At 38.6% G+C, this 24,631-nt stretch overlaps 1 protein-coding gene across 1 annotated transcript in view; it reads left to right on the plus strand.

Annotated features, from left to right (window-relative positions):
- Positions 1 to 3,003: 3,003 nt before the first annotated feature.
- msh3 (mutS homolog 3) overlaps positions 3,004 to 24,631 on the plus strand; it is a 50,200-nt gene continuing 28,572 nt past the window's right edge. The window contains exons 1-18 of the mRNA XM_004072192.4: positions 3,004 to 4,400; positions 4,483 to 4,579; positions 4,682 to 4,950; positions 6,799 to 7,023; positions 8,282 to 8,398; positions 8,476 to 8,593; positions 8,683 to 8,822; positions 9,825 to 9,991; positions 13,977 to 14,086; positions 14,263 to 14,377; positions 14,947 to 15,031; positions 15,853 to 15,962; positions 17,774 to 17,906; positions 19,037 to 19,224; positions 21,498 to 21,666; positions 21,872 to 21,936; positions 24,160 to 24,276; positions 24,513 to 24,620. Of these exons, the coding sequence (XP_004072240.1) occupies positions 4,305 to 4,400; positions 4,483 to 4,579; positions 4,682 to 4,950; positions 6,799 to 7,023; positions 8,282 to 8,398; positions 8,476 to 8,593; positions 8,683 to 8,822; positions 9,825 to 9,991; positions 13,977 to 14,086; positions 14,263 to 14,377; positions 14,947 to 15,031; positions 15,853 to 15,962; positions 17,774 to 17,906; positions 19,037 to 19,224; positions 21,498 to 21,666; positions 21,872 to 21,936; positions 24,160 to 24,276; positions 24,513 to 24,620 (2,429 nt within the window). The 5' untranslated portion in view covers positions 3,004 to 4,304. The remainder of the gene's footprint in view (positions 4,401 to 4,482; positions 4,580 to 4,681; positions 4,951 to 6,798; positions 7,024 to 8,281; positions 8,399 to 8,475; positions 8,594 to 8,682; positions 8,823 to 9,824; positions 9,992 to 13,976; positions 14,087 to 14,262; positions 14,378 to 14,946; positions 15,032 to 15,852; positions 15,963 to 17,773; positions 17,907 to 19,036; positions 19,225 to 21,497; positions 21,667 to 21,871; positions 21,937 to 24,159; positions 24,277 to 24,512; positions 24,621 to 24,631) is intronic.

Here is a 24,631-nt window from a genome sequence, read left to right on the forward strand (position 1 = left end):
CAATGGTCGGGTTAAAATTCACCCGTGCACATGGGCACAGAAAACCTTTTTCCGATTAGAACAAACGTTCCCATGGCTCATACTCTCGTTCGGAATGAATCATTTGGGCATGCGCAGTAGTGTAAAATCACCCGGATGCGGATATAGGTCCCGTTGTAAACAAACCGCTTCCACAGACATTTATGCAGCAGCTCGGTAACATACGAGACGATCTTCCAAACGTGCTTTTATTAATGTCATGAATATTATGAATTGCCTGTTCGCTCATCGTTATATTTAATCTGTGTGGTCAGTGCTTTTTTTGTGGAAGAATTAAGATGGACGAAAGCTTAGGACAGACTAACATCATTAGCCTGATGGATGGACACAAAATCCAGGACCGTGCGAGAAACGCGGCAATCTGCAGCTTTCTAAGGACTGAGCGACATTTATTTCTGCTCTGAAAAGTTCACACAGACCGCCCCAAAGCCACTCTGTGAGCTAGCGGCCCGAGCTCTGTTCGAACACGGTTCCTCCTGAGTCCTGCAGCCGCTAACCCAGAGCGGCGGGACGGTTCGCAGTCTGAATTCTCCCACACATAACAAAACAACAAAACGCACACGTAAAAAAGCCCCCCCCCGACACAAAATTATTAATCCAGCTGCTCTGCTCACTCGGGTGCCAGTGGACCGAGTGAGCGTCAGGGGGCACGAAGCGCTCCTCCTCCGAATCTCCCCCGTGAGGGGTGTAACAGAGGGGAGAGCCAGCGGGGCGCTTTTCACGGGGCGTCCGCAGAGCTGGTCGGTCCCGTATGCGCCCCAAAACTTTCTCTCAGCGAAACACCGTCTATGCATGACGTAAACCAGAGCAGCAGTGACACACGATCGGAATGACCGTTTACATGCTCCACGATCGGATAAACGATCGGTATAACCCACCTATCTCGATCGGAAAGAAATTCTGATCCGAATGAGTCTGATCGGGGCAGAGTATTCCGAACGGCGCGTTTACATGACGCATTTTCTTTCCGATCAGGCGTTCATTCCGATTACTTTTGCCCATGTAAACGCGGCTAATGACAAGGCGGCAAAGGTGGTGATCCTGAAAATCTGTGTCTAGTTAGGTTGTTTCTCATTTGAAATAGTTTATTTTTATAATTACTTTATTGAACTGATTAATTTGAATGAATGAGGAGTGAATGAATCGCCACTGCTCCAAATAAGGATTTGGGGAGTATAGGTTTATCAATTTGTTCTTTAATTGTTTCTGCTCCTTTTTATACCCACATTTCCTTTTCTAACAGTGGAGCTGAGTTTGGTTGTGACGCAAGATGCTGATATCTATGAGTTGTGTGTTTTCTGTTTCTGCCCAGTAGGCTCCTGTGTCGTGGTGTCCTGCAGCTGCTTGTTTTGCAATTTTATCAGCAAGTTTGTTCCCTATGGAGATTGTGTTTGTGTTTGCAGTGTGTACAGCACACTTACAAACTGCTAGCTTTGATCGGGCTTTTATGGCTTGTAAAAGGTCAAGTAATAGTTGTGCACGGGTGACTGTTTTGCCTGTGGAAGTTTTCATTCTTCTGCGTTCCAATTGTATGAAAAAAATAGAAAAGTGTGCAGAAAGTGTATTGGCTGTCAGTGTAGACTCTAAGGTATTTTCCTTAGGTTAACACTATACTTTCAGATGCTGGAGCATGTTGGGAGGGAGCTGGGTTGCTTCAATGATTGTTTTAGGTAATTGCATAACGGCGTAACCACTTTGTTTTAGTTTTTCCTGTTTCTGTTTTGATCAAAAACATAAGTCGTGCCTGAAGTTAAAGAGGTGTCAGTTAAGTCTGGGCGTAGAAACTGTACCTTGCAAGTTGCTTCCAGGCAATTGTGAGATGTTCCACCTTCTGGGGGTGGGAGCAATGTTACTGGGTTGAGGATGTTGCAACGAGCAATTGTGATGTGTGCTTTATCTAATAAGGTAGCTGTTTAAGAGAAATATCTGGTAGGTGAAGCAAGTTAATTTTGCTTTGTAGAAGTAAAACATGAACTGCATGAGGGACAAAGTTGTAATGGATGAAAATGAAAAAGAGGGAAGAAGAGAGAGAGATGTTGGGGTGGGTGGGAATATGATTATGGGGTAAAATCATGAAGCATCAAGTTGCTGGAAGTTTATAATCCTTACTGTCAGGTGTAGATATATAATATGGGTTAGAAACATGTCTCACTCCAATCATTTTTTCACAATGGTCTTTTGATTATGATTTTGACATTTTTAGGCAGAGTGGCAGGAGTTTATCTGAAATTCTCCTCTGTTGATGTGGAAGTCAGCCTCCTATAATATCCCATCATCCCTTTGTTTACACTCTCTCCTGCTAGCTTACAGTCCCTTACAAACCTAAGATAACATTAACGGTGCAATAAAAAGGGCGAGCAGTATTGGAGCTTTGCAGTTGTAGGCTACAGTTTTGAGCCAGATGCCAGCTCTCACAAGAAAAATTAAGACAAAATTGGATGCATTTGTCTGCAAGTACAAACATCGGAATGGAGCAGAGCAGGCCCGCCCATTGTATTTTCTATGTAATACTCTATGCTCTTTTCAAACTGCATATTTGGGCGGCAGCGGCTCAGGCGGTTTAGCAGGTCGTTCAATGATCGAAAGGTCGGCAGTTTGATCCCTGGTCCCCCCAGCCAACCGAGTCCTTGAGCAAGACACTTCACCCTCCTTGCCTCCATTATGGATCCTGGTGATGGTCAGAGGGGCACTAGCAGCGAACTTGCAGCCACACCTCTGTCAGTCTGCCCCAGGGCAGCTGTGGCTACAACTGTAGCCTACCATCACCAAGTATGAATGAGGAGTGAATAAATACTGGACACACTGTAATCGCTTTGAGCATCCATTATTATTATGTTTCCCCTGCTTCATCCCAATTTAAAAAAATAAATACTCAGAAATATAGTTTTATTTTACATTCTCTTATATATGTCCTACATCATAAGAAAATGTTACAAGAACATGTTACAAACACCAAAATTAGATTTAAAAAAAAAAAACTGGATTAGGTCTTTAACAGGTTTCAGTGAACAAAAACAATCAAAACAGAACAGGAAAAAAATGGACATTACATTTTAATGTATTGTGTTTTCTAAGCATGTTTTCTATTCAACTTAATGTGGAAAATAAGTTATGAAAATTTGAACTATTAAATTCTTCCTGCTTATTGACATGCTGCATTTTATAAAAAATTAAATTAAAAACTGGCAACGTTGCTACCCGATCTGTATCGACTACCCGATCAGTCTGCACACGCGCAAATATTATGTCATAACAAACCACCATTAATACACGTGACCATCACTGAATTTCAACAGAGAGTTAATGTTGAGGAGCCTTTTCTACTCTCTTCCATAAATACTCTTGTGAGGAAAATATATCTGTCCTGTTATCCCAGGAAAAATGTTAAATCTATAAGAACATTAATTCAAATGAACATTGTTTCACTACCTCAGAGTGTGTCTTACCGGAATATGTTTGTGAAAGATGTTGCGTGGAATGAGGTTTGGCAACCTCCTATCTTGATTATCAATAAAGTAAAATACATTTATTTTGAGACTATCCACAGAATTTACCCAACTGAAATTTTCATTCAAAATAGATTTAGATTAAACATTGATACACTTTGTAGTTTTTGTTGCAATTCACCTGAAACAGTCATCCATCTTTTCTGGTATTGTCCTCAGGTTAAAGTGTTTTGGTGAAAGATTTGTGATTTAATTCATGACAAAATTGATGCTTGTTTTGTTTTATCCGTAAAAATGTCTTGTTGGGTCTTATATCAAAGAAAATACAAAAGGACTCTGGTTTGCTTTTAAACCTCTGGCTCATTTTGGCCAAATTTCATATCCACAAATGTAAATTCTCTGGTCGAGGGCCTTGTTTCATTGTATTCTTTTCTGAGTTCTGTTTGTACTTGTAATTCTGGAGAGCAAAACGCAATCAAAACTCTGTCTGTATGTGAAAGATTCCATATTTTGTCATAAAGTATAACCCCCTGGCATATTTTTATTTCTATTCTTGTTCATATATGTGTGTTTGATATTTGCAATTGTTCTCTTATTGCATGCCTGAATGTGAATCTCTGTTAAATGGCAGAAGGTGCAATAAAGTTTATTTTAAAGAAAAAGTGACCGTCGCGCTTCTGTGATGTCATCACATGCGCCGGTTTGTTTTTAAAAGAAAGCCGCGCGGGGAGATTAAGCTAATCAATTTTATTCTTTTATCAACTCACCGATGCCTTGTAAGGTATTCACGATGTGATTACTGTACTTTAAAACGAAGCCATGCCGAAAGTGAAGAAGTCCAGCTCTGTTCAGACCTCCATTAGCAGATACTTTGGAGGGGAAAGCAACACAAGCCTTCAATTTTCTGGAGGAAAGGTGGTGAGCCGTCGTCCTTCATTGGTTATATTTACTCTTTACAAGCTGGTGACTTTCTCTGTGAAATGATTTTATTTTATAGCTGAAAATTTCCTCTGTTGATGAACTGCCGGCAAAACGAGCAAAGCTTTCTGAGCAGGAACTGGACAGTGAACCTCCATCATCATGTTCTCAGAAAGGTTGGTAAGCTGAGCTCTTCAAAAACCCAGAATCCTTTGCAGCTTCAGCTGCTAAATCTAGCTTCTGACTGAGTGATTCCTCTCCCCTCTTTTTTCCTTTAGAACCAAATGTCACTTCAAATAGACGTGGAGGCAGCTTGTGTTCATCCACTTTAGAAAAGCTAAAGGGTTTCACCTCTGCGGCCAAACCCAGCGACAACACTGACACACAAGAAGACATAGGGGTAAATACTCCCGGCAGCAGCAAGGACATCTGTCAAAGACGAGGAGGTATACCTCCACGAGAAGCCCCTGATCAACACAAGTTCATAGGACTGCAAAAGCTAGAGGGGTGTGAGGATGAAGAAAGAAAGGAAGATGCAGCTGAACAGGTACCATGTAAACAAACCCTCTCCATCCTGTGTCGTCACTAGTGTAGCAACGTGTTTCAAGACGACAACTTAAAGCCTTCGATGAAAGTAGCTATCCTTGATTTTCTGCATTAGTGCATTCTGACCTATATATTAAATATTCAGTTTTTGCTTTAGTTTACATTTTTTGATGTAATTAAGAGCAAATTTTTTCCTGGAAAAATGAATTTCTCCAGCTAAACAATAAAAGTATGTTTGGTTGAGTTTATTTGACAGAGACCATGTACAGGAGCATTAGTCAGAGAAAAGATGCTTTGTACCACACTATAGGTCTGAAAGACAAAATCCGTCTGCAGACACCAAGATAATGCAAATACAAGCATTAACAATTTACATAAAGCAATGTAATGACATGAAAGGTAGAATTCTTTCATCATAAAAAAACAATTCTTCAACACAACTCCTCATAATGCACTATTTAAGATAATTTACATTTTAATAAATATGGTTCTACTTTTTAAAAATACTAGATATTTAATAATGCTGACATGTCTGTTCTGTTAAAAATAATTGTTTCATATCCATGCCAATTTTTTAATTGTTTTTGCAATTTTTTTAAGTGCATTGGTAGTTTTTTTCCGCCACTCAGTGACAGATTTGAAAGAAAATGCTGATTGGCCTATAGAAGACCTTTTGAGTGGTGGAGGAGCCATATTATTTATGATCTTAAACATCAGCCGTAAATTTGTAGTTTGGAGACTGTTTTCAAAGCTTAACACTTGATGTTTGGATAGGATCTTGCAATGATGATGTTGCTGTGATTTTTCTATCAAGAATGTTTTTTTCTTTTTTGGTTCCGGGCAACAATCTATAGATTGCTGTCCTCTTGTTATTGCCCAGTGTAGGGGATCGTAAAAGGAGGTTACATTAAAGAAAGCAAAAACAAATTTAAATGCTCCATCGACTCAAAAACTCTCACAAATGAAAGTAATCTAGAATTTATTTACACAAAAAAATATTTTACGCAAAAATGACAAAATCACCAGGATAAATAAACAGGAAATGTCGGCTTTGTTGCTGCCAGCTGGGAAGATGCTCAGCATTTGGATGTTGCCCCAGAGATCCTTGGCCAATCAGGTGCTCTGGACAACTTTTGGACAATCCAAAGGTACAAAAAAACAAAAGCAGAATCACGGCCTCAGCTGTAACACTTCAAACTGTTGGTTGTCATGGTGGCAATGATATGCAACCGCCTTTGAAAGTCTCTCTATTCTGACTGAGGATCACTGCCAAACCTTAAAACAGGCTCAATTTTCTGCAACTCTGAAAATCCATCTGCTTATAAATGTTATCAATTTCTTTATTTTGTCCATCTGCTTTGGATTCATGCAACCCACTTTGAAGACCCGTACTGTTTTTTTTTCCCAAGTAACTCAAGTGAAGCTGTTAGATATTTCTGAATAAAGTGCTTTTTCACTTAAAAAAACATCTGTCTCAATGTCTTGACCTGAGTTGATGTCATTCTCCCAACTGTCACTCTTCTGCTTTCACATAGTTGCTCAACTTCTACTTAATTTTCCATAGAAAGCGAAAGTATTTTTATATGTAACTGCTCAACAGTAACTGCAAGTGGATTTCTTTTAAACTGACACCATGTCGCATTGATTTATAGCCATTGACACATTTTCTCTTTATTTGACATTTTCGATTTTAAATACATTAATATCTTTTCTGCTTTAAATTAGGTTCTATTGACCTTCAGGTCTGATAAGAAGATGTTGAATTAGGAACTGAAAGCTTTATAAAGGGATGTGTGACTCATCTGAAGGATAAAACGCTGATAATCGTGGAAATGTTTTTTTTTTTCAGAGATCTTGTCTTTCTCAGTTTGCAAAGGCAGCAGGAGGAAAAGGAGAAAAGGGTGCAGAGTTGGGTCCCCTCTCAGGCCCCTGTGCCCCCTCAAAAGGCTCAAAGAGTACCAGTACTTACACTCCAATGGAGCAGCAGGTCATCCAGCTCAAACAGCAGCAGAAAGACGCCTTGTTGGCTGTGGAGTGTGGTTACAAGTATAGGTTTTTTGGAGATGATGCTGAGGTGAGAACTGAGGTCTCTAGGCGAATAAATTGAGGAAAAAAACATTTTATTCAAAACCTCCATATTTAATATTTTTCAACCTGGAAAGGTTGATGTTTGATTTTCTATTAGGGATTTTATTTTTGACGTGTAAATATTATCTGATTAAATATATCAGTTTTTATCAGCAATGGCTGCTTTATTATGGTGAAAAATGTCTAAAGGCTTACTTGTATAAAGCCAGAATTGGGACTTTAGTTTTGTACCTCTAGCTCACACATTTCCGAAACACAACTTTTAAATTCCAGGCTACAGGTACAAAAAAACCCTACAAAACATCTTTTACTATATTTGGCGTGCCTGGAAGAACCAATGATTGGCAGATTTTGATTAACCAATCATATTTGTAGAATCTCCATCCAATCATAGTGAGAGGAGGGTAGGGCTCTGCCGAATATGCTAAGCCTAGAAGCCTGGAACCTGACGTTTGTATTTTTAAAATGTGTGCAAGTCACAAGACATAACTTTCAGGTACAAAACGTAAGCTAGAGGTACAACATCAGTCCTGCTCAGATCTCTACACTGGCTTCCTGTAGCTCAAAGAATAGACTTTAAAGCAGCTCTGCCTGTATACAAGTCTGTCCATGGCCTTGCACCAAAGTACATCTCTGACATGTTAGTGCCATATGAACCATCTGGGACTCTCTGGGACCCGCCTCCTGCGGGTGCCCAGAGTCAGGACTAAACAAGGGGAATCAACGTTTCAGTCTCCCTGAGGTTGTGAGACAAGCCTTCACTGTGTTAATGTTCAAATCTAGACTCAAAGCATTTCTGTTTAGCCGTGTTAATAAGTGAAGGGTCCTTATCTGCACCCCTTTTCATTTTCTTTTCTCTTTCCTTTCTTTTGAAATAAATGTTATAATGATTATGTTTTTAATCTTTGCACTGTTATGTATTGTGATTTTAATGCATTTTACTGTTTTGTGAAGCCCTTTGAATTACTTTGTTTAAGAATTGTGCGTTACAAATAAACTTTCCTTGTCTTACAAAACACTAGTTTCAAGTCATAAGCTTGAAACTAGCAAAGTACAAAACTCAAGTCCCGATTCTAGCTCCATATCCTTGCATCCTATTTTAATTCTTACATAAACAAAGGTGGGCATATTTAACAATAATTTGCTCCAGTTTTAGTAGAGGGAAGGATGATTTTTTTTTTTTAATCAGACTTGCCTGTCAAAGCACAGATGGCTTCTTTGTTTGTGTGTATGTGTGAGAACAGATTGCAGCAAAGGAGCTGAATATTACCTGTCACCTGGATCATAACTTCATGACCTGCAGCATCCCTTCACACCGACTCTTCGTTCACGTCAGACGGCTGGTGTCTCATGGACACAAGGTACCGAATATATATATATATTTTTATTATTATAAGGAATTCCAGCTGATCCTAAAGTACCGCCTTTACCTCCTTAGGTCGGAGTGGTTAAACAGACAGAGACGGCTGCAATTAAGGCCTCAGGGGCAAATAGAAATGCCCTGTTTACCCGTCAACTCAGTGCTTTGTACACAAAGTCCACTCTGGTCGGAGAGGGTATCTTTCAGAGAGCGCTACCTTAGTGTTTCTGTCCTTCATTTCAGTTCAAATCGCATGAAGGGATTTCCTTAGCAGTTTTTTTTTAGATGTGAACCAGATCTGCAGTCTGGAGGATGTGGATGAGGGAAGCCATGGTGATGTCATGGTGGACCCCCCTGACAGCTTTCTGCTGTGCATCAGTGAGAACTGGGACAAGCTGAGGAAGCAGCTGACTGTGGGCTTGGTGGTGAGTTCAAGCATGAAACTTTCCTACTTTTATGGATGGATTTATTCAGTTCCTTCAGTTGGATTTGTTATTATATAGACTATATAAATACATTGTTTTGCAGGGTGTACACTGGCTAATAATATGAATTTCCATGAGGTTAGGCTATAAGAAAAAATATACATATTAAACAGTTTCATTTTATCAAAACGTGTCTTTTTTCCAAAAACACAGAACAGTAAATGTTGATCTGTCATCATTGCAAAAACTGAATCTTAAGAAATTGTAGCAAAGTTTTTCAGAAGGAAAATAATCTTAGTTTGAGAAAACATGTCTTAGTGACTGGATTTCTACCTTAAAATGGGAATTCCTGTGTTAGACCATTTATTTTTTACCCCATTAGCAATTTATTATTATTATTTTTTTTTACTTCTTGAACTTCTTCAGGCCTAATATTTGAGCAAATCGTCTCCACACATAGTCACAGGGCCCCAGTTTAGCAGAATTAACAACTCTTGTAAAAACCCCAAAATGTAAATTCCACTCCGCATGTGGACGCCAGGTCTTAAGAGGTTAAAGAAACATCTTCAAGTTTTACTTATTTCTAGGTTGCCTGATTTTGCAGTGATGGAAGTTCTTGGAATAACAGAAATAATAGTCGTTAATATTAATTTTCTGTCTTGTTAAAACTTTTATTTTGAGTTTTATGTTATTTTCTGCCTGATTAAATGTAATTGTCGAATTGCCAACGATGCATCCGTCCATGCCAACTTTGTCAGGTTGTTGACTGCATAAAAAACAGAGTTTGGATCCAAAATTTGGTATTTCTTTTACCTAACGTGTTTTTGTTTTAGAAATTTCAAACTGTAGACTGGACCAGTTTTGGTCTACCTTCAGTAGATGTTATGTAGCACACATGTGGTAAATAAAGACATACTAATATAGCAAAATACAGCTGGAAAGGAGAATCTCTTAATTAATATTGAATATTTTTGAAAGAAACACTGAAATAGACGTTTGCAGGCGGTGCAGCCCAGCACGGGAGACGTCTTTCTGGATTGTTTTCCTGATGGCTCGTCTCGCTCTGAATTGGAGAGTCGCATCCTAAAGATCAACCCTGTGGAGATTCTGGTGCCCTCAGACCTCTCAGAAGAGACTTGCCGGCTGCTGCTCAGTGTCACTAATGGCAGGTAATCTGCTGCCTAAACACCAGGGGGCAGTACACACCTACAAACTGTACAGCAGGGGTTTGTTTCTCACAAAGTCACCCTGTCTGGATCTCAAATTGAATGAGCTTGTTCCCATTCAGAAGCCTTTGACTAACTGATCATTAAACCTGCAGGGCTTTAAACGTCCAAAAACAGCTTATCTTAGGCTACAACACTGGTGATTTGATTCATAATTATGAGAAAATGCTTCATTTTTCCAGTGTTGGCTGAAAACATAAAAGGATGACATTTTAAAAAGTACGGTAAAAATAATTTGTAAAAAGTTTCTGACTACGTTTTAAAGCTACACCTTTTATTGTGTTTACCTCAATCAACTTGAGCTCATGCTGTCTTTAGTTCATCACTGGTACATGTATAAGTCTGGAACAAAGTCACAACGTCTGGTTTGGCCAATAAAATTAATAGTGTGCATAAAATGAAGAGCTGCATTAGCATTCAGTGTAGCAGCATCAACTCATCCCCACGATCACTTTAAAAGTACTTTTTATCTTAAAATCGTACTCTGATCATCTTCTGATCTATTGTGAATACGTTGCCAAAGGTCTTTTAATTAAGATTATGCAATTTGTAGCTAAAAAAAAAACGGTGTCATTTTATAGTTTCTGCAGAGCAGCAGTAGTTTTTTAGAAATTGGCCTCCCCATTGCTGAAAAACTCTGTGTTTAGGCACTACCTTACAGCCCCTCACACCCCAGCCAACAAAAATGGCGAGCAAAATTGGAGCTTTCTAGCTTTACAGTTTTTAGCCAGATTGCAGCTCAGAGGAGGAAAACAAAGATGTACATGGATCTAGTCGTCTGCAAGTGGATGCATCAGAATGGAGTGGAGCAGGGAGCTTGTGGCCTGCCAAGCATACATCACAAATAACAGTTTTTTAAATGGCTTTTTCTTTTGTCTGCACTTGATTCACAGCGATTTGAATAAATAAGTAGACAAAAATTCAGTTTTCAACTTGCCACAAACCCAGCAAAACCACAAAAAGCAAAACCAAAAGTTTGAATGTAGTGAGTCTTTAAACCTCAAGCAGATTTCTATGTATCTAGTTCGGAGTCTTCCCTGTGAGATGCTAAAAACAGGAGAATATTGTCTTTCTTTGTTCTTGGGCTAAGTTACAGCTGAAGTGGCCATGTTGACATTAAATTGATGCGTTTCACAAAGCTGAAGCCTCCCGCTTCAATCTGCAGCTTTATGTTCACACCAGTCGAGACCACCGTCTCCGGAGACTGCCTGTGATTGCATGATGTTCTGAAAATGAAACGCAAGACTGCAAGGGGTGGTGGTGGAGGAAATTGGATTAGGTTTGATGTCTGTATATGTAGAAGTGCCTACTACCTTCTCCTTGCCTTTGCCTTTAACTCCTTTGTGGCGTACATTTCTCCTCAATTGCTCGTTTTATGTTTTTTGTTCCCATTTTCATCCCATCGTCATTCGTCTTCTTTTTTCTTCTCCATTGGACTTCTGAAAATGTGGCTCATTTTGTTTTTCTTGACCTCACATGTACGGGGACACTCATGCTGAGGGATCACAGCTCAGATAGGCTTGGAAAGGCCGCTCTGATTGTTGCTCACATCCGTTACCTTTTATGACTCGCTTCAGTTTTCCACTTGGTAATGTGAACATGCGTTTTCTCAGATATTGTTAGTTTGCATTGAACAAAAGCATCATTTTTCTTTTCCTTTTTTTTCATTACATGTTAACAAGCTGCTGGTTGTTGTAGTACATGAATCCACAATAAATCTGAATGAAAGAAGTCTCATTGATCTTTGTGAGCACTACAGTATTGTGAGAGAAAAGCTGTGAAGAGCACAGAGTTGAGATCCGCCCCAGAGGGCACTTAACGCTGGATTTTTGTGGCTGTTGACGTCTGCATGTTGCCGTCTTGGTCTCTCTGGGAACCAGGAGGGGGGGCAATGGCAACAGGGTTTGTGTCCATGGAGCAGCTGGTAATGAGTCCCTTTGAGGCTGGTGGTGTTCTGGTGCTGTAATAGTGGCTTTTGTTCTTCCAATTCTAAGTGTCAAGAGTCAGAGAAGTGAGGAGGATGAAGGTGATGGAGGTCACTTTGTCCATTCTTCTTTTTATTCTCTAAAATATTCCTGAAATTAATTAAAGGTGATCTTGTCTTTGCAAGACAGTCTCTAATGAATTGATCCTCACAGGAAAACACATAAAACAAATATTAATGTTTTTTTTTTAAAGGTGTGATCTTTTGAATCATGTCTGCAACATAATCTCTAAGAGAAATGTCAATGAAAATAAAGATTTTCTTGTTTTGAACATTTTGTCCTGACAATATTCTGAAACCAGCCATTGTCTTGTTTGGCTATTTTTACCTTGACTAATCCACCACCTGCTTTAAAGCATGCATGTTATTAAGAAGAAATATATTTCTTCCATTTGAAGTAACTTAAAAAACTCTCCCAGGCTCTCCAAAAAAAGGTAACTATAAGAAAATCAATATGGAGACAAGGTATTCAGCTTTAACTGCTGGTGTTTTTATTTTTCATATTCATCCACATAGGTGTAAGCTTTTAATTTGAACATTTTGTGCATTTTGACAAAAGTTTTTTTTTCTGATTCTTTCTTTTAATAAAAAAAAATCATTAGTAAAATCTTAATATTTACAAAAAAACAATATAATTAAGCATTTGCTTTACCATCATGAAAATATGGTATCACTTTATTACTTTTTTTTAAAATCAAATCAACATTATGAAAAACATAGGATAGGCAGATTGATTCTGAGAATTTACTGTTAGTCAAAAACACAAAAATGCGGTGAGGCAAATACAACAATGTGTGAACATCCATGCAGTGTGCAGGTTATAACACCATTTTGCACATTACTGCTACAATAAAGGCACAAAACAGCTGCAAAGGTCTGTCTGTACTTCAATGAAAGTAACTTTTTTTTAAATAAGTCTGGTTTTAATTCTTTTAAAGATTTTCATTTTTCCTTTATGATCTTCTTGAATTATTATAGTGGTCACGATGAATTACTTTAAGTGTTCGCCGCTTAAAAATACATTTCCAAACCTTAGTATTTTAAGAAAAAGGTAGAGTGTTTGTTTTTCTGGATTAAAGACCACAAATTACAGTCACACATTATTTTACCATTAGACCGAATTTTCCAAACTTTTCCCCTCACCGCTTACTTGCAGCTGGCAAATGCTGAAATGCTAATATTTTAGCCTCAACATGCATATAAGTTCACTAAAAGCAGTTCAGAGTTGAAGCAAAAATGTCTACTCTGCATGGGCGTTTGCATGGCTGCTACACCTCCCCTTAAATAAAAATAAAAAGTCCCGAATCTTAAACGAGAGTAAGGCAGAAAATCAATCTGGTGTCTAAACTCTGCTCTAACTGTGATTAGAACTCTGTTCATTCTCATCCAGGATCCAGTTGAGTCATTTTCAGATGAAGCTCCACCTAAATCCTTCAGTGCATATCAACACTGTAACTGGATCAATACCTGCAGTTATTTGATTTTTGTCTAAACTTTGTGACATGTTGGAATTGACTGGTAAATTGATTTATAGTTCAAGGTTCACTTCACGGGTACAACACACAAACTGACCCCTCCAGAAATGTGGTGATTATTTCATCTATGTGCGTGTTTTTGTGTGAGGGAAAGGGAGGAAATAAAATTCTCCAGCACTGCGTCCAGAGCCACGTGTTTTCCTTGGTTGCCCTGGCAACAACAGAACAGACAAAGTGGTGTCCTTGAGATCAGCAATGCTGTGAGTGAGTGTGGATCTGGCAATAAAGTGATGCAAAGGTGGAGAAGGGAGACGCAGGGAAACGTGTATCAATGCGTGTGACGGAGGTTTGCATGGAAGGAGGATTTTTTTTTACATGGTTTTCATATTGGGTCACATGGAGCAAAGAGCTGTTGGATCAAAGTCTTGTATTTGTAATAAATAAAGTTTTAATTGTTGCTTCCCTCCAGTTTCCAAGCTGACGACCGAGCCAGAGTTGAAAGGAGGGACAGCGCCCAGTTTGAGTACACCTCTGCAATAAACACCGTCACCCAATTCTACTGCCGATCCCAGCAGGAAGGTGTGTTTGTGAGCATGCCTCTTCCTATTTCAGTCTTTTCTTTTTCGCACTCCTCGGTTAGCAGCATCCTGTGAGAACATCACGATCTGGGTGGGTTTGGTGGTGGATGGGCCTGTGCATGGCGACAGTGGGTTAGAGCTGCAGATTGAACATGGTTCTGTGTCTGCATGATCCAGACTCACGCTCTCTGTGGAGGGTGGCGTCCTTCGAGAGCCCGGTGATCTGCTGCCTGGGGCCGCTCATCCAGTACCTCCAAGAATTCAACTTGGAAAGAGTTCTTAGAAGCGAAAGGTACTTTAAAAATGAACTCTGAGCAACAACAACATCATTATTAAAGTTGGATTTAAAATATTATTATTTCATTTTGTTTAACAAACTGGTCAGAATTTCTTAAACGTAAAGCATTTCTATTTTGTGAGGGTGCTCCTGACTACCAAAAAACCAAAACATTTTGTCTAGTCAAATTGTTATTGAATCCACCCAAAACTTCAATTCCCAGAGTCACATTTAGAGTCATTTAAAAGCCCCCAATTTCCTCTGTAGACAACAAAAGGAGTTAATGCAGTAGAATGCAGTAGTTGGGAGATATTCAGGTTTACAAATGTCCCCTACAAGGAAAGAATTTGCATTGCTGGTAGTCAGGAAGGCAATTTTGTTCATTTAATTTCCATACAAAGTTAAAAAGAACATGATTAAAGAGAAATCATGAAGTTTGATCATTTTACATTTAAATGGGACTTGGGAGGAAATGGAAAACAAATATAAAAACAAAATTGTTGTAATTTTAGTCATTGATTCAAAACAAAAATACTTCATATTTACTTGGAATTGTAACGATCAGGATTTTCTGTTTTTCTCAGTTCCTTTCAGCGGCTGTCCTGTGAGTCAGAGGCGATGATCCTCAACGCTGCCACTCTCAGGAACCTGGAAATACTAAACAATCAGGTAATAAACTTGTTTAGCTGCCAACCACGGAGCACCATCAAACGTATGAAAGCTGAATCCTTAAAGAATAGATCAATGTTTACTTTATTCTGCCTTTTTTTTAATCAAATGTTTGTTAAACTTTATAAACAAGCTCTGAAGATCCTAGATAGCGAAAAATGCAACAATGCTGTCAAATCCTTCCCAAACATAGTATATTCAATTTTGAAATCTAGATCAATTATGCAAATTAAATCAGCTGCTTTTGAAATGGATTATAATGCCAACTCCACCTCTTAAAACATTTAATCAACATTAAATCTTTTGAATAGAATAACATGGCCAATTTCCATCATGCATTGTGTTTTAAAAGAAAAGAAGAATGTGGCCGATTTGCCTTCCAAAACCCTGAAGGTTTAAAACAGACAACTAACAGAACCTAAATTATGCAAAAATAAAAAAAAAACATGTTGCATTAGAACAAAAAAACATCACTTGAAGACACAATATGGTAGTGATTTCTCTTATAAAAAATTTTTTTTTTTCCCATGTCTGTTTTGTAAAGGGATTTATTACTGTTTTGTGTTTTTTTTTTATGTCGCAAAATCTGAAAGTAGTTTTTCCTCTGAAAAATAATAATATTCATGATTCCTGTTAAATAAACTTTTACAACACTTTTTGTCTCTTCATTAAACTGGGTTCAAACTTGCAGCCAGCTGCAGGCATTTTTCATATTCTTTCACTTACATTAACTTCTTTCTTTTCTCTGCTTTATGACTTTTTTTACCAGGTGGTGTTTATATTGTTCCTGTGTCTTTTCCTGCTTTTCTTTTGCTCCACAGACAGACAGAGGTGTGAGGGGAAGCTTGTTTTGGGTGTTGGACCACAGCCGCACTCCTTTTGGGAGACGACTAATGAGAAAATGGGTGAGCCAGCCGCTCACAGACCTGCAGTGAGTATTTGTGTTCTTCTGACCATTAGCACTAATCCGGATTAAGACATTTAGTCTCATATTGATACAGAGTACAAATAGAAGCACTTCTCCTTAATCAGTCAAAATGAAGGGGAGAAACGGTTAAGGACTGTTGATTTTTACCATGTGCAGTTTTTTTCTTAAGGATCACTGCTTTTTTGAGTTGACTAGTCCAGTTCAGATCTACCAGTGTAACTGACTAAAGAAAACTCAAACTTGCACTAGAAATAACATTTTGCTTTTCAGATTGCAGTCACTGCCTTTAGAAAATACACTGACAACCCATACCATGAACACTCCTTCATGCCCCACAAACTAGTTGAGAAAAATACAAAAAAGGTGTTACAAGAAAATAAATTGTGTAATTAAGTTTAAAAAAAAGCACGTTATGCTACTTCTCTGCATCTTGGCAGTGTCATCTTCTCCCTAACAGAGTGTCGCCATGTGTATATTTTGTGTGTGTGGCAGTCCTCCTGCCGTGAAGGGATTATAGCTGTGGATTGCGTGCTGCTTTTCTAATCGTGCAGATAGCATCTCTGCAGAATTTAATAGTCCCGATTACAGCCTGGTTTAATCCTAGATGGACAACAGAGAGACAATAACACAAAAGCTCACACAGAGACACTTATACAAAATTGTGGATCAGCATAAGTCATATTTTTTTAAATTCCTTTTACATGCTAGGTGGATTTTTCCTCTTTTTTTTTTTTGTCTTTTCTTGTAAAGTTCCAAAATAAGGCGAGTTGTATTTTGGGAGGGTTACAGGTTGGAGACTACATTTCTGTATCAAACTGAAGTGTAATTTAGATCTGCGGAAATTAAAAAAAAACTGCTGATGTAAAAACAGACAATACAGAGTGATCCCAAATGATGAATAGAATGTAATGTGCTTGAGTAAATGTATCAGAAATGTGGCAGGTAGAATTTATTTTATGGTGTTTTTGGGTCATTTTGTCAACAGTTTGGGTTATTTTTTGTCAGAAGCTTTTCAACCAGAGATTTCTTATGGGGTTTATTTTTATAATATTTTACTTATATTATCAGGCTAGCAACACTAAATGCTTTCAAAAAATTAAAACTAGAAAAAATGATTAAAAAAAGCACCAACAACTTGTAAAGTCTAGTCTAGAGTAGGTTAAGAACCATAAATGATGCAATATCAGCATGTATTTGTCTTTAAAGTCCCTCTCTGATCATTTTTTCGTCTATTGTAAAAGGGGGCTTGTGACCCGCCGATTGTAGTTCCTACGTCACAAATACAAGCTTTTTTAAACTGAATTTTGTTTTGTCATCCAGATTCACAACCATTTGAATAAGGAAACGCAAATTTTAGCTTAACTTTCCTAATATATGTACCGGAAAATGCCAGAACACTTTAAAAACACGATTTTCATTCTTTAAAAGCACGAGTCTCAGAAACTAGAACTAGAACTTTTCTTCAGGACGATGCATGCCCAAACAGGAAGCTGTAGTTAACGTCCCCACATAATTATCAGCACATTCTCAGGTGAAAGTGTGAAATTGCCCATAATCATAAAGCAGGTCTAAAGAGTGTTTGATTCATTTCTTTACTATCCTTCAGCTGCAATCATCTGAATTCATGCCTGAATTCCTGAAGGAGCTCATCAGCGCCAACTTAGAAACCGTTTTAAAGCCGAACCAGCTCTTCAAAGAAGGCATTTCTTGCTTGTGATTGGGACTGAAATTTTATATTACTATAACTATGTGCCTTCAGTTTTTTTTTAAAAGTTATAAACTCCTTTTTTTTTTCCTCCCCTGCTTGCTTCCAGGCGTATCTCTGAAAGGCAGGATGCTGTGCAGGAAATCATGGAGTCAGACTCGCCCATTCTAGACTCTGTGAAATCTTTGCTGCCACGTCTGCCTGACCTGGAAAGAGGCATCTGCAGCATTTACCACAAAAAGGTGATGAGACGCCAACACACTTTAAAACTCGCAAAATAGCTGCATAATCAAATTGAATTGTTCTGTGTATTTTAGCTTCTCCATCTAACAAATATAATGAATATTTTTGGAGAAAGGATTTGTACTCCATGATAAGAGTAGAGGCTATTTGAATTTTCTTTAGTTAAAAGCAGTAACACTTTTATTTTCTCCCAGCGCAGCTCTGTACTTCCCTCTTTTTTTTTTTTTTTGGGTGTTCCTGATTAGCAGGAGGAAGTGGTCGCCTTAGCAGCACTTATGTGATCGTGTGGCATTGTCTTATTTCCCGTCAGAGCCATTTAAGAAATGTCACAAGTGTGTGTGTGTGTGTGTGTGTGTGTGTGTGTGTGCAGGGAACAGACAGGTGATTTTATGTGAGCTTGATGACTTGATTCCAATGGCTTGATTGTCGTGATCAAACGTCATTAAACTCAGACAAATGGAGGGACCTTAATCTCCATTTTGCCCGTCTGGAGATAAATGAGCGTGTGTTTAATGACCTGCGTCCCACCGACTCCCATCGCCGTAATGGCAGAGAGGGCATGCTTCTGGTCTTTGGTTACTGTCTGTTTGTTTTTGTAAAAGGACAAGACGGGGGCTGCAGACGTGCAGAATAGTATAACTGCTGGGTGTGATTAATAGCAACCCCCCCTGTCAGTGACCCCCATTAACCTGATGGTTACGACTCGCTATCAAACACCAACACTACACGCTCTACCTTCAGAATCAATCTCACTGCAGCGCATTGATAAATTGTTAATATAAAGTGATCAGCAGTGTGATTGTTTAATAGTTGCAGCATTGATCTTTAGACAACTAAGCTTTTGAGTTGTTTTGGACCAAAAGCCATGGATTTTTTACATTAAAATATACTTATTACTTAATATAATATTACCATATTAAAAAGCTCACATTGAAATACCTATTTTCAATGTGTTATGAAATTTCCCCATTGTGGGATTAATAAAGTCATCTATCTATTTAAATCTCAGATTTTATCTTCACTTTTTCTCATTACTCTCCAATGAGGCGGACATTGACAGAAATACTGATTGCTCAGTCACCTCAGCTTCATTAAAAAACATTTTATTCCTTTTGTGCTTGTGTTCCAGTCTTCCACTCAGGAGTTTTACCTCATCAGTAGCCATCTTTCCCGCTTGGGTTTGCAACTGCAGTCTTGGATTCCAGCTATTCGGTCTCAAACCCGTTCTGTGCTGCTTCGGAGTGTTTTGTTGGACACCCCTGATCTGCTGGCTCCAGCCCACACCTTCCTCAATGTTCTCAATGAAAAAGCAGCAAGGTGAGGATTAAGCAGCTCAAAAAGTATTACAGAAGGTAACAGGGAGAACCAGATACTTTAGTAAAAAATATTCAGCACAGACCTGCTGAGTTTGTTCTTACAATGTGTTTGGTCAGCGGTGGCAATAATTGACACTTCTTACTGATTTGTTGGTCACTAAAATCCATCTTAGTGTTATATCTTTCTTTATAAATTACTGGTATAGCATTAAATAATTAATTTAAAATGAAAACCTAATTCTTAAAATGAAATAATTGCTTCAGTTTTTTTAACTTTGTTTTTTCTGGATTTGTTTTATTTGGTAATTTATCAAGAAAAATGTACAGACTTCCATCACTCCCTTACAGTCAGGACCATAAACATTTGGACAGAGACACATTTTTTCTCATTTTGTTTCTGTACATTACCACATTAAATTTTAAATAAAACAACTCAGATGCCATTGAAGTTCAGACTTTCAGCTTTTATTCCATGGGTTGAACAAAAGATTGCATCAAAATGTGAAAAACTAAAGCATTTTTTAAACACAATCTCTTCATTTCATGGGCTCCTAAGTAATTGGACAAATGAAATAACTGAAAACAAAATGGTCCTTACTAATGTTTGGTTGAAAAGCCTTTGTTGGCAATGACAGCCTGAAGTCTTGAACTCATGGACATCACCAGATGCTGGGTTTTCTCCTTCTGAATGCTCTGCCAGGCCTTTACTGCAGCGGCTTTCAGTTGCTGTTTGTTTGTGGGCCTTTCTGTCTGAAGTTTAGTCTTCAACAAGTGAAATGCTGCTCAATTGGGTTCAGATCAGGTGTCTGACTTGGCCATTCAAGAATATTCCACTTCTTTGCTTTAATAAACTCCTGAGTTGCTTTGGCTGTATGTTTTGGGTCGTTGTCCATCTGTATTATGAAACGCCGCCCAATCAGTTTGGCTGCATTCACCTGGATCTGCGCAGACAGTATGTCTCTGAACACCTCAGAATTCATTGGGCTGCTTCTGTCCTGTGTCACGTCATTAATAAACACTAGTGTCCCAGTGCCACTAGCAGCCATGCACGCCCAGACCATCACACTGCCTCCACCGTGTTTTACTGATGATGGAGTGTGCTTTGGATCATGAGCTTCTCCACGCCTTCTCCATACTTTTCTCTTGCCATCATTCTGGTAGAGGTTGATTTTGGTTTCATCTGTCCAAAGAATGTTTTTCCAGAACTGTGCTGGCTTTTTTAGATGCTTTTTAGCAAAGTCCAATCTAGCCTTCCTATTCCTGAGGCTTATGAGTGGCTTGCATCTTTCAGTGTACCCTCTGTATCTACTTTCATGCAGTCTTCTTTTTATGGTAGACTTGGATATTGATACGCTTACCTCCTGGAGAGTTGTTCACTTGGTTGGCTGTTGTAAACGGGTTCCTCTTCACCATGAAAATGATTCTGGGATCATCCACCACTGCTGTCTTCCGTGGACGTCCTGGTCTTTTTGCGTTGCTGAGTTCACCAGTGCTTTCTTTCTTTCTTTCTTTCTCAGGATATACCACACTGTTGATTTTGCCACTCCTAATACTGTAGCAATTTCTTGCATCTTTTTTTCTGTTTACTCAGCTTAATGATGGCTCCTTTCACCTGCATGGAGAGATCCTTTGACTGCATGCTGTCTATTCACAGCAAAATCTTCTAAATGCAAGCATGAGTCCTCTAATCAACTCCAGGCCTTTTATGTGGTTCACTCATGATGACATGACAAGGGAATAACCCACACCTGCCCACGCAATAGCATGGAAGTCAATTGTCCAATTACTTTTGAGCCCATGAAATGTATTTAAAAATGCTTTAATTTTTCGCATTTTTATGCAGTCTTTTTGTTCAACCCATGGAATAAAAGCTGAAAGTCTGCACTTCAATGGCATCTGAGTTGTTTTATTTAAAGTTCAATGTGATAATGTACAGAAACAAAATGAGAAAGAATGTGTTTCTGTCCAAATATTTATGTTCATAAGTGAATACTCGGATTCTTTTAAAGCAGACAGAGAAAACACACACTTGGGCTGAGAAATGCAAGTTTTGACGCAGCAGGCGATGTTTTTTGCCTGCTGTCAATCCACACATTCAACAGTTGGCACCCAAATGAAGAATGGAAGACATCCAACTGACACATGGTGTTTTTTTTTTCCAGCACTTGAAGGGTCAGGCTGACAAACGTTTCCGTTTTAAAGCAAATGTCAGAAGATGCTGAGGTTTGAGCCGAGACATGTCTCCAGCAGCTGTCACACTGAAACTATTTGCAGGTCGGGGAATAAGACGGAGCTGTTCTCAGATCTGTCGGGATTCCCGGTGCTTCAGGAAAGAACAAAACAGATCCACTTTGTCCTAAGTGAGATCCAGGAGCACCTCAAGGACATCCGGATGGTCCTGAAAGCCCCCACACTTAACTACATTACAGTCTCTGGACAGGAGGTATTACATATGTGTGTGAGAGTGGGAAACAGAAAGAAAGGTGGGAGAAGACTGATGGCCATTTGGGTGTAAGGCTGAGCAGAGGAGCTGATTCAATATTTCTGTGTGTGTGCCAGTTTTAATCAAGAGTGACATCCTATTTTATCTGTCTGTTATGATTGGATTTTTCAAAGTCCCCCTTCTCTCCATTCTCATCTGCCCCCAGTTTCTGATTGAAGTGAAGAACTCGTTGTCATCCACTGTTCCATCCGATTGGGTTAAAATCAGCAGGTGAAAAAACACAAAAGTTACACACCAAACATTCTCAAAACACTGCCTAACCCTTTACTCTCACCAACACTAATTCAACCACTAAGCCTCAAATAGGGTTTTGAGCCTCAAAAAAACATTATTCTCACCTTGTATGCAACAGACAAGTACCTTAAAAATGCACATTGTGGCTTAAATAACTTCATTAAATCCTTGACGCCTGAATTTATTTCTAGCTATGCTGCATTAAATTTGGACCCGAAGGGGTTGGATGCAGTTTTTGCAACAATAGTCGCTGGGGGGTTAAGTCCGGATCTCTAAAACAAACTCCAGAATATATGTTCAAAATTTAGATTCAAATACCTTTTAAAAAAAACCACAATATAAATAATAATGCTTAACAAAAGGAATTCACTGTGTCCAATATGTCCTGCATTTCACACTAAAAAGGATGTGAGAATCTTAACTTCAAACAAAAAATGTATTCATTTTTCTTATGGAAAACCATTAAAAAAATTAGTTGGCATAGTTGGATACAATAGCACTTGATACTTTATTGTTTTTTTTAATAATAAACCAATGACTATGCAATAATTTAGAGTAATAGTCGGCAGAAAAGGCTGCACGGTGGCGCAGTGGTTAGCGCTCTTGCCTCACAGCAAGAAGGCCCCCGGTTCAAGTCCCGGCTGGGGGACATGAAAAACACAACATCAATGGGGACCTTTCTGTGTGGAGTTTGCATGTTCTCCCCGTGCATGCGTGGGTTTTCTCCGGGATCTCCGGCTTCCTCCCACCGTCCAAAAACATGCTACATAGGTTGATTGGCAACTCTAAATTGTCCATAGGTGTGAGAGTGAGTGAATGGATGCGTGATTGAGGATATTATACCCTGCGACAGACTGGCGACCTGTCCAGGGCATCCCTTGCCTACGCCCAAGTGGCCGGGATAGGCTCCGGCAACCCCGTTACCCCGAAAGGGAATAAAACGGTTAAGAAGATGAATGAATGAATAGTCGGCAGAAAGCTGTTTCCTCTGCAGTGAAAGCCTCAGTTTTCATCACATTTGTGACGTCACTTTGGTTGCAAGCAAAAATAAAGCACATCTTCTGCATATCTGCTATTATTCTATTATGCCAGCTACTAAGACAAAGGAGTGGTGTTCAATCCATAGGTACTTTGTTCTTGCTCATCACATTAATAAATATTGAAGACTCTCTAAAGAGCAACACTATATGTCCATAGTAATATTTGGAAACTGTTATAAATGGTGCAGCTTTTCCGATTATTCTGTGCAGCAAACCACAGCTGCTTTAAGTCGGTGCTCTCCTGGACAACCCTGCATTGTTTTGTTGGGTGTTACAGCCCACAGCTTCAGAATGATTTCTCACACTCCTCAGAAATTAATGTAATGATTTTTTTTTCTTTTTAAAGCAAGCCTTTTTCTTTTTCTTTCTAGAGGTTGCACGCTAAAACGATAGCAATTTACCCAGCACTGCAAATGGCTCTATTGATTCTGCAGCTTTAATGCAATCTTATATCAACACACTTCATTATAAATTGAATTTTGGCTCATGAACTGACTTTATTTGGTGGGGAAGTTATTGATCTGCTGAACAAAATACTAGACAGCTTATTGAAGGTTCCGAATATTTAAATGTATAATAATTTAATATGTGATTGTTGTTTTTGAGTATTGTGTTGAGTTAATCTTAATTTAATGGAGATTGAATTGTCACAGAAAAGCACCAATGGTTTCCCAATTATTAAAAGTAGAAAAAGCATCAGAAAAGTGATAATAGTTAATTTTAATGTTATTTTAAAATTATTCAGAGAATAAGCTCCACCAGTTTAGACAGTTTGACTGCCGGTATTTTCAATGGGTTTTATTCATTTGGAAACTTGATGTTGCAGAAATTCAAATGTTCCCAGTAAAATCGTTTAAAAGTTTTTTATTGAAAGTATAGAGACATGAAAACCTCTACATTTTAATATAAACCCAAAAAATAAATCAATAAAAATGTTTTTGAGCACAAACTTTTTCTTTTAAATGTTGCTGTAATCTCAGAATAAAGACTATCAATGAATTTAATCTAGAAATCAATGAATACATTGCTTTTATAATATAATTCATTTGACAAATTGTTCAATCTTAATATGTAAATCAAACTGTCATTTTCTTAAGTATTAGATTATGAATTTATAATTGTGGACATTTTATTATCTGTCCCGGCTTGTTTTTTGCAGCACAAAGGCGGTTGGCAGGTATCACTCTCCACTTCTCGTAGAGCGCTACAAGAAACTGCAGCAGCTCAGGGAGCAGCTGCTGCTGGACTGCCAGAGGGAGTGGACTGATTTTCTGGAGTATGAGCGCAGTACACATGCCTGCACACACAATACTCACAGACCAATAATAGCACGTTGAAATAAATAAAAAAGAAGTCCTAAAAAGCTTGTCAGTCCGAGTTTCAGGTTAATGCCTAAACATTAATTTATTTTAGTCAAGTAGATCAGTTTTGCGTTTGCAAACACTGTACGCACATCCCATAATTCACACTTTCAAATTTCTGTTTCTTGTCCTAATCTCTGTTTGTCTGTAGTCAATTTGGGGAGCATTACCACACCATGAAAAGGGCTATTAGTCACCTAGCAACCATAGACTGTCTCTTTTCGTTGGCTGAGGTCGCTCAACAAGGAGGCTATTGCAGGTGAAGTCCTT

Source organism: Oryzias latipes, chromosome 9, assembly GCF_002234675.1.
Source record: "Oryzias latipes chromosome 9, ASM223467v1".
NCBI lineage: Eukaryota > Metazoa > Chordata > Actinopteri > Beloniformes > Adrianichthyidae > Oryzias > Oryzias latipes.